The sequence below is a fragment of the Nanorana parkeri genome, unplaced genomic scaffold (assembly GCF_000935625.1).
Source record: "Nanorana parkeri isolate BGI_ZX_2015 unplaced genomic scaffold, ASM93562v1 scaffold1898, whole genome shotgun sequence".
NCBI lineage: Eukaryota > Metazoa > Chordata > Amphibia > Anura > Dicroglossidae > Nanorana > Nanorana parkeri.
Genome location: NW_017308166.1, coordinates 122,714 through 132,785, shown reverse-complemented (window position 1 = coordinate 132,785; position 10,072 = coordinate 122,714). Strand labels below are relative to the sequence as shown.

Below are 10,072 nucleotides of genomic sequence, written 5' to 3'. Positions count from 1 at the left end.
ATTGTCATATAATTGCTTCCCAGTGTTTTGTCTGTCCTAGGGGAACTTTAGTATAAACAGCTACGGTATATACACATTAAAAAAAGTACTGTCTCTTAGTCGTAACAGACCTTGCCAGGTAAAATAAATAAATATCCAGAAGGTCCCTGAAATAGAGGAGCTTTTGTACTCCATCTCCGGCAACCAATTTCTGCTAACTTCCCTCTGTTTCAGCACTGCAGCTTCTGTAACGCTCTTTTACATACGAATGTCAGATGGCTGTGTGCCCTGCCAGGCACTGCGCCTCCATCCTCCAACCCAGCAGTGATCTTGGATTTGGAAAATGGAACCATGGCATACAGTGGGAGACATCTGACATTCCCAAGAGTCAACTGTCGAAGAGTCTTATGGAGGCTGCAAGCAGTGTGTGTATTACAAACATACCTTGTTGTGCATTTGTGGTGTGTGACATGAATTAACATTGAGATCATGTTACAATTTTATCATCTGTTCTTTTTGCAGTTGCAGCAACCACAACAGACTTTGATAACTCAGGTAAATGTTTTGTTTTGTCTTGTCTGTGGTGCTTGTCCTTTCAAATGTATTGTTTGAGCATGCAATAAAGAGTTGAGTATTTGTTAATGCTGCCAATATTTTATCTTTGTGGTTTGCAGCCTGCTGTTGCACTGCCGACAAGTCTCGCCCTGTCCACTTCCCAACAGGCTGCACAGATAACGGTCTCCTACCCTACTCCCCGCTCCAGCCAGCAACAAACACAGCCTCAGAAACAGAGGGTTTTCACTGGGGTTGTTACCAAGCTCCATGAAACATTTGGCTTTGTGGATGAAGATGTGTTCTTTCAACTCACGTATGTATTGTTTGCAAATAAAATGGATATAGGAGTGGAGCTAGAATCCTCTGTCTGTGGGCACCTTTCTATTTGTTTCTCTTTTAATAATGCTTTTTGCCATTTCTTTCTGTATATGTTATGGATGTCATAACTTTATAAGGGGTCTTTTAAGTTAACACATTTTCCAAGTAAATTGTAACTAGGTCGTAAGCTCAGGTTGTGCTTCTACTATTGCTGTTATTATACCAAGCAGCCTCTGGAATGTTTCTATATTTTGCAGTGCTGTTAAGGGTAAGTCCCCACAAGTTGGAGATCGAGTTTTGGTGGAGGCCACCTATAATCCCAACATGCCATTTAAGTGGAATGCACAAAGGATTCAGACTCTTCCAAACCAGGTACCTTGATATCCCTCTGCTTTTCCCCTCCATTTTGGTTGTTATTTTCTCTGCCTTACATGGACTGCTTTATCTTGCTCTAGAACCCAGCTCCAGTACAGACTTTACTGAAGAACCCACAAGGAGTTATGCCACCTGTTGCACAACAGCCTCCTTTTGGGGTTCAGACTCAGCCTCCTCCACAAGCACAAACCTTGCTTCAGGCCCAAATTTCCGCTGCTTCTCTAAATCCATTACTTCAGCCGCAGCCATCTCCGATGTTACAGCAACAGCAGCCAAAAGGTACATCGCATTTCCGTTCCACTTCAGAAGTTATTCTGTAACTGTTCAAAAACATGATTATCCCCTAAAAAATAGAAATCCCTTGAGCGGAGTTGGTCTCAGTAAACAGATTGCATATATGTATAGTTAATGACAAAATGTAATAATGGAAAAATACATGTACAAACACCTAATACAAAAACATCTAAAACCATTAAAATAGCTTCCCTAGGGGTCACACTGGTTCAATGGTACAGGTTTTAAGACTGCGGATCTCCTAAGTAGCAGGAAGTCTCTGGAATGAACACGATGGCGTAACAAAAATAGAAAAATACAATATCGAAGCTGTACTCACAATGCATGTAGCTTCAGAGGGAGGACAGTTCTGATCCGATCCCACATTGATGTGTGAGTATAACTGGTTTCAAAGAAATGTATCCGTGTGAGGCGATATGGATTCCAGAGAATCTATTTGTATCCAAGGGCCGGAGGCTCAGTAGATGCCTATTCCTCCGCTAGTTTGGGACTCACATCAACCCGCAGGACTTCGTTCCAGGTCCAAGTAAACATCCAGGTGGTATTACAACAAGTGCGGCCGCACAAATGGATGAATTGCGGTGGAGTCCCCACGGCGGAGTGATCGGATCCCAGTGGGGCTGGAGAGCTGTATGTGAATGCACTAGTGGGTGCCTGCTCGCTTTGCTCGGTCTCAGCTGCGATCTCAGCCAACTTCGCCACTGTTGCGTTCAGACAAAGTCCGGACCAGGTTAGCTCCATCTTAAGGATACAAAGGCACTCAAGGTATCGTTCTCACCTGACCATGTAGGCAATCAAATGGTGAGTATCCTGGGAAGCTAGTGCACACGCTACCCTGACGCGTTTCCCCCCACAACCAGGGCTTCTATATTCTGTAACTGCTACTCCACAATGTCCATGGTCTAGAGTAAATTTAACTATGTGGATTCTTAAACGCATTATGTAATGGCAATATAATGTTTCTCTAGCCACATACTGACCAATTTTTAAGGTGATACCAGGCAATTTTAGTAAATCAAATGCTAGGATGGCCAAAACCATTTTTGATTCTAACAAATCTTTAAGCTTAATTATTTGACTGCAGGAGGGACTCTCCCTGTTGCCCATCAATGTCTACATTTGCTTTTCTAAGCTGTTCTAGAAATCTATGTGATAGACTCTGATTTGTTGTAATCACAAGACAGGCAGTTGTGAGACCCCCAAGAGGAACTTCTAGAGAGATAGTGAAAGTTCTTCTCTAATGAGATTGGAAAACTCAAAGTAGGCATCTAGAAGTCTCCTTTTATGTGTAACATAAATCTCTGTGTATATTTTTGTAGTTGTATCTTTTACATTGACATATACAGTATTTGATATTTCACTTAAAATATAAATCCATATATTTACTTCTCAGTGCCATCTTGGTTTTCTTGATGTTGGTCTGTTACTGTACAGCTTCAGTAATTAAAGTATTTTGTTACAGTAATTAGTACTTCTGCTGTATCTAATTCTGCTCCTTCTACTCCCCCTTTTAGCTGGCTTGTTACAAACTCCTGTTCGCATTGTATCCCAGCCGCAGCCAGTGCGAAGGATTGAACCACCATCCAGATTCACTGTCAGGAGTGATCGAGGAGATTCTATTTCCAGTAGAAAAGATGACAGAAAGTGAGTTTCAACTGTATCTTATTGAAGCTCAACTCTAGTCTCAATTTTTTTTACCTGCCTTCAGTAGTGGATTATGTCCTGGCTCTAGGTGTAGGAGTTCAAGAATCTGCCTCAAGCAGCTGGAATACCACAATGATTTTTGAGGCATGTAGTCCCTGAGCGGTGGTGCATGTAACTGTTGTGTGACTAGTGTGCATTCCCACAGCCCAATGAGAGGAAAGACCTTTATGGGCTGGGACAGTCAAGTCACTGCAAATTTATTGGTATTGAAGAGTCCAAAAATGCTTTTACATTGAACAGGGGGAAATTGGGGGTGTGTGGCATTAAATGTGTGGACATGGGTATGGTATCTGGTTTTTGTAACACCACCACACATGTAATGCGGGAACAGGACACACTGAAAACAATTGTGTTTTTTTTTTAAAGTGGGGCTCTGTTAAAAAATGTTCTAGTCAAATGATGGTGAAATATGCTGGGGTGAAGTGTTGATCACTACTGTTGTCCCCTTAACTGCCCACCATGCTGTAAAAGTGATCATCCTGCCCATGTTGTACTCATTTATATCTCAGGGTCATACTGCTGTGCTATGCCTCGCTGTCATTCCCTCCAGCAAACTGTCATACCTCTCCAGTGCTTGCCCTGTATGTTTCGAAATGTAAAAACTGTTTAATAAAAAAAAAAAATTCTAGTCTAATATAGATTGTGTGTTCTATAAATTTAGAGCCAGAAATTCCAATGGGCTCTTCAGATTACTGCAACTTATTGATATATTTACTTCATGGAAGAAATTGATGAGCCTGTTCTTCGCTTGCTGGGCTCCTGGGAGGCCTTGTTGCTTTAGCCTCATTACAGTATTCATAGAACCACTATATAAATAGCAAATTAATCAGCCAAGTAATGCAACCTGATTTTTGTTTTGGCATACTGTACAGATGGAAGAGTTGCACGTGTTCAGTGTTTTTCAGCTCTAGAGTTCAATAAAGAAGTCACTATTAAGTACAATGATATGGGTTTTTGTTTATATTTGCAAACAGCTTATGTTTGGAGATTCTGAGATTTTACTTGTGAGAATAAAATAAGGCAATACCGATGTATGTTTTACGTAAACTAAAGGTTTTTTGCATAACTATTATTTAATCTCTACATTGTTAAATTTTCAAATCTTTTCTTAGCCGAGAAAGAGATCGAGACAGACGCCGGTCACGTGATCGTTCTCCCCAACGAAAGCGGTCAAGAGAGAGATCTCCGCGACGTGAGAGGGAGAGATCACCGCGCAGAACCAGACGTGTTGTCCCTCGCTATACTGTTCAGTTCTCAAAGTTTTCCCTAGACTGGTATGTACTATTTTCCTTATTTCATCAGCTCAATATCCTGCTGTAAAAGTCCATTGGTGCTAGTTTGGTGTTTAGCCTGTATGGTTACCCATGGCTTTTGAATGTATGAAAACTATGGACCTGAATAGTAGATCTTTCATCCATTTTTTAACGTGTTGAATATTAATAGCATTCTAGAAAATGTTTCCTCATGTAAATTGGGTATTGATATATACCGATCAGTCATGACATTATGACAGAAGTGAATAACGTTTGATTATGTCCTTACAATGGCACCTGGAAGTGGGAGGGCCATATTAGGCAGCAAGTGAACAGTTTGTCCCTGAAGTTGATGATGTGTTGGAAGCAGAACAAATGGGCAAGTGTAAGGATTTTAGCGACCTTGGCAAGGGCCGCATTGTGATGGCTAAATTACTGGATCAGAGCAACTCCAAAACTGAAGCTCTGGAGGGATGTTTAGTTTGCCGTGGTCAGGAACTACAGAAAGTAATCCAAGGAAGGAAAACCAGTGAACCAGTGTCGGGGTCATGGGCGGCCAAAGATCATTGATTTACGTAGGGAGCAAAGGCTGTCCTGTGCAATTTGATCCAATGGAAGAGCTACTGTAGCTCAAAGTTAATGCTGGTTCCGATTTGAAAGTGTCTGAACACAGTGCATTGCAGTTGTGTATTGGGCTGTATATTTGCAGACCGTCCAGGGTGCCCATGCTGACCTGTATTCACTGCCAAAAGCACCTACAAAGGGCACATGAACTATGAACTAGACCACAGAGCAATGGAGGAAGGTAGCTGGTTTGATGAATCGCATTTTCTTTTACATGTGGATGGCCAGGTGCGTGTGTGTGTTGCTTACCTGGGAAAGAGATGGCATCAGGATGCATTACTGGGAAGAAGGCAAGTCGGCGGAAGCAGTGTAATGCTTTGTGCAATGTTCTCCTGGGAAGCCTTGGGTCCTTCCATTCATGTACCACAGGGGTCGGCAACCCCCGGCACGCGTGCCCGTTAAAGTGCAGCGTCTGGGCTGGTCTGGAGTTTTAAGATAATACAGAAACAGGGATCACACTAAAACTGTAAGTCCAGTTTACTTTTTTAGTACATGTAAATATATTTTGTGTGTGCAATAGTTATAAAATGTTTTCACTTACAGTTGTGCTGCTAACGGCAAGATAAACACATTCAAATAATTAGTGAGTTTAACTTATTATTAGCAGTACAACTATGAGTACAAAAACTGAAATTTGCTAATACCATGGTGCACTATTGTTCAATGGCACTCGGTTGTCTGATGGTTGCAAAAATGGCACTCGGTGTGTAAAAGGTTGCTGACCCCTGATGTACCACATACCTAAACATTGTTGCTAAACAAGTACACCCCTTCATGGAAACTGCATTCTCTGATGGCAGTGGCCTCTTTCAGCAGCCACACTGCAAAAATGGTTCAAGAATGGTTTGAGGAACACAACAATAAGGTGTTGACTTGGCCCCCAAATTCTCCAAATCTCAATCCAATCAAGCATCTATGGGATGTGCTGGAAAAACAAGTCCGATCCACGGAGGTCCAACCTTGCAACTTACAGGGCATAAAGGATCTGCTACTGACGCCTTGGTCTAGTGGAGTCCATTTCTTGACAGGTCAGTGCTGTTGTGGCAGCAAAAGGAGGACCTACTCAATATAAGGCGGGTGGTCATTATGTTATGGCTGATTTGGTATGTGTTTTTTGGGATGCCTGTCCATTTAATCCATAATCTGCGTCAGTGAGTTAAGTATGTCAGCACAGTGTCCAGTCATTAATTCAGTGTTGGATTTGTGAAATAAACTAAAGGAAAAGATGAACTTGTAATCTATCCTTAAAACGTGCCCTCTTGCCATTTTCTGTAAAGTCCATTTGTAGCCACACTACTGGTTGTAAAAGTTGGCATTATTAATCACAATGGTTTGCTGTGTATACTGGGAGACTTTGTAAGGCACGGACAGGGAACTGCTGATTTTGGAACAATTAGTATGGAATATTTTGTCAATTTTATATGTATGAAACCTTAACCCCTTCCGCCCCAGGATAAAAAAAAAAATGCTAGTGGTGTCCTTATCCATCAGTTAATTTATTACTTTCACATTGTTTTAAAGGTCATTTAAGGCTTTTATTTGTTACACTGGTTTAATAAATACCCTGCTCGCATATTGTTGTTGTAGGCTGATGAATGAGCAGACAAAATGTAAGGAAACGTTTTTTTTTTAATTGGTTTTAAATAGTTTTTGTAAAACCATTTATTAAAAACCTGTATTTTTTTCTGTGCACGGAAATAAGAAATACACTAACAGCTCTTATAAAAAAAAAAGCCATGTGGTCACTGTTTGATATTTATGATCAGATGTTTGGGAACCATCGCACAATGTGTTGGAAGCTGAGATTAACATCCGCTCTCTACAGAGCACTGTGCAACGGTGTCTTACCCTGTAATTATGGACTAGAATGAGTTAATCTCTAAATTATTTTATTCTGAGAATATTCTTGCATGTTGTATATTGTGTGTTTGCAATTTTTTAAGGGGCTGTGCTTTTGTTTATAATGCAGTCCCGGATGTGACATGATGGAGCTGAGGAGACGTTACCAGAACTTGTACATTCCCAGTGATTTCTTTGATGGCCAGTTCACATGGGTGGATGCTTTTCCTATCTCTCGTCATTTTCAGCTTGGTAGCTACAGTAATTTCTATGTAATGCACAAGGAAGTGGATCCTCTGGATAAAAATACGGCTGTACTGGACCCACCAGATGTGGATCACACATACAGTGCAAAGGTGTGGTGTTCATTGCTGTACATGAGAATGATTTGTGTTGCTTAAAGTGACACTAAACTCAGGAGTTGAATATTAAAACTGCATTCAAGTATCTTTTAACTATTGAACAAAAATGTATCTTTTTTGTGTGTATCTCAGCTGTAGATCCTCAAATCATCTCTGAATTGGTGCTGACACTGTCCTTCCTTCTGGAGGGTGGCTACTGTTGTTCCCCATGGTCCCTGTGTGTGTTGTAAAGTAGACACTGCTCCAAATTTACTCCCGTGATAGACCTACAATCTCAATACAAATTTTAAACTAAACATGAGATTGTAGTACATCATGGGATCGAGCTTGGAGTAGTGACTACTTTACAACACACACCGGCACCATGGGGAACAAATGTAGCCACCATCCAGAAAGGAGTGTCAGCACCAATTCAGAGATGATTTGAGGATCTACAGCCGAGTGATACACAAATAAGGTACAGTGTTAAAAGTACTTGAATGCATTTTTAAGTTAAGTGATACTTACAGTTGTGCTCATAAGTTTACATACCCTGGCAGAATTTATGATTTCCTGGCCATTTTTCAGAGAATATGAAAACCTTTCTGTCACTCATGGGTAGTGTTTGGCTGAAGCCATCTATTATCAATCAACTGTGTTTACTCTTTTTCAATCATAATGACAACAGAAACTACCCAAATGACCCTGATCAAAAGTTTGCATACCCCAGTTCTTAATACGGTGTGTTGCCCGCTTTAACATCAATGACAGCTTGAAGTCTTTTGTGGTATGTGTGGATGAGTTTCTTTATCTTTTCAGATGGTAAAGCTGCTTATTCTGCCTGGCAAAAATCCTCCAGGTCCTGTAAATTCTTGGGCTGTCTTGCATGAACTGCACGTTTTGAGATCTCCCCAGAGTGGTTCAATGATATTGAGGTCAGGAGACTGAGTTGGCCACTGCAGAACCTTCACTTTATTCTGCTGTAGCCAATGACAGGTCGACTTGACCTTGTGTTTAGGATCATTGTCATGTTGGAATATCCAAGTACGTCCCATGCGCAGCTTCCGGGCTGATGCATGCAAATTGTCCTCCAGTATCTTTTGATAACATACTGCATTCATCGTGCCATCAATTCTGACCAACTTTCCTGTGCCTTTGTAGCTCACACATCCCCAAAACATCAGCCATCCACCATAGTCTGCAACAACCCATAGTCTGCTTCCGATTTGGATGTTAATGCAAACCTTTCACCTCTGTGTTTCACTGTAGGAATGGTGTACTTTTCATCATAGGCCTTGTTGACTCCTCTCCAAATGTAGCGTAAGCGGGATACTTTGTGGCATTTGAGTAGTAATGGCTTTCTTCTGGCGACTCGAGCATGCAGCCCATCTTTTTTCAAGTGCCTCCTTATTGTGCATCTTGCAACAGCCACAGCACATGTTTTCAGAGTGTCCTGTATTTCACCTGAAGTTATTTGTGGGTTTTTCTTTGCATCCCGAACAATTTTCCTGGCAGTTGTGGCTGACAGTTTAGTTGGTCTACCTGACCGTGGTTTGGTTTCAACAGAACCCCTCATGTTCCACTTCTTGATTAGAGTTTGAACACTGCTGATTGGCATTCTCAATTCCTTGGATATATTTTTATATCCCTTTCCTGTTCTATACAGTTCAACTACCTTTTCCCGCATGTCCTTTGACAATTCTTTTGCTTTCCCCATTAATCAGAATCCAGACACGTCAGTGCAGCACTGGATGAAGGATGCAAGGTTCTGTCAGGAGGCCAGAAATGTATTGGCCTTTTATACACACACACACACACACTGACTACATGCAAACAGATCACAGGTGAGGATAGTTCCCTTTAAAAGCCATTCACACCCCTTTGTGTCAACGTGTGTGCATGTTATCAGGCCAAAATCACCAGGGTATGTAAACTTTTGATCAGCGTCATTTGGGTAGTTTCTGTTGTCATTATGATTGGAAAAGAGTAAACACAGTTGATTTGATAATAAATGGCTTCAGCCAAACACTACCCATGAGTGACAGAAAGGTTTTCGTGTTATCATTCATATTCTCTGAATGGCCAGGAAATCATACATTCTGCCAGTATATGGATTAACTTGGGACATGCACGTGTGTCTGCGCATGTGGGATGGGGTGGGGAAAAGTAAATATACAGACATGTCCCTAGAAGTTCTATGTGACTGAAACATTTGTAATGGAACATATTTTTATTATGTAAAACCAGTATATCCCACTGCCTTCAATCATTTAAATATAAAGAGCTACAAACTCCAGAGTTCCCTGCTATATCTACCCTGTTTCCCCGAAAATAAGACCTACCCCGATAATAAGACCTAGTACTATTTTTGGGAATTGCTAAAATATAAGACCTACCCCGAAAATAAGACCTAGCTGTGACCTTTCCCAGGGCCAGTGGTGTCATAAGGGGAAACTTGAAGAGCCTCGGGAGAGAATCAGCGGTGCCAACAAAGCCGGCGCTAGAGGAAGCGAGGCGGCAGCAGAGGGAGCAGAGCCGCATAAGCTGATGCTTTCTCCTGTCACAGGCGGAGTGATACCAAACTCACTCCACCTGTGAGGAATACTAGTGAAAGCGCGATTGGTTACCAAATTGCTCTTGGAAAGGTACGGCATCCCTGATCACCCTATTCTTAACTTTGCCATTTTGGATTATTTAATTTGGATTTGGATTTGCATTAACTTTGGATTGTTGTACATTAAAAAAAAAAAATAAGACCTATCCCGAAAATAAGACCTAGTGTGTTTTTTT

General features: G+C 41.3%; 1 protein-coding gene across 1 annotated transcript in view; it reads left to right on the top strand.

Moving 5' to 3' along the window:
• Positions 1 to 10,072, top strand: part of CCAR1 (cell division cycle and apoptosis regulator 1) — a 63,011-nt gene that overhangs the window by 19,224 nt on the left and 33,715 nt on the right. Inside the window, exons 5-12 of the mRNA XM_018572009.1 lie at positions 211 to 215; positions 498 to 534; positions 654 to 847; positions 1,110 to 1,224; positions 1,308 to 1,506; positions 3,036 to 3,165; positions 4,338 to 4,499; positions 7,072 to 7,297. Coding sequence (XP_018427511.1) covers positions 211 to 215; positions 498 to 534; positions 654 to 847; positions 1,110 to 1,224; positions 1,308 to 1,506; positions 3,036 to 3,165; positions 4,338 to 4,499; positions 7,072 to 7,297 — 1,068 coding nt within the window. The remainder of the gene's footprint in view (positions 1 to 210; positions 216 to 497; positions 535 to 653; positions 848 to 1,109; positions 1,225 to 1,307; positions 1,507 to 3,035; positions 3,166 to 4,337; positions 4,500 to 7,071; positions 7,298 to 10,072) is intronic.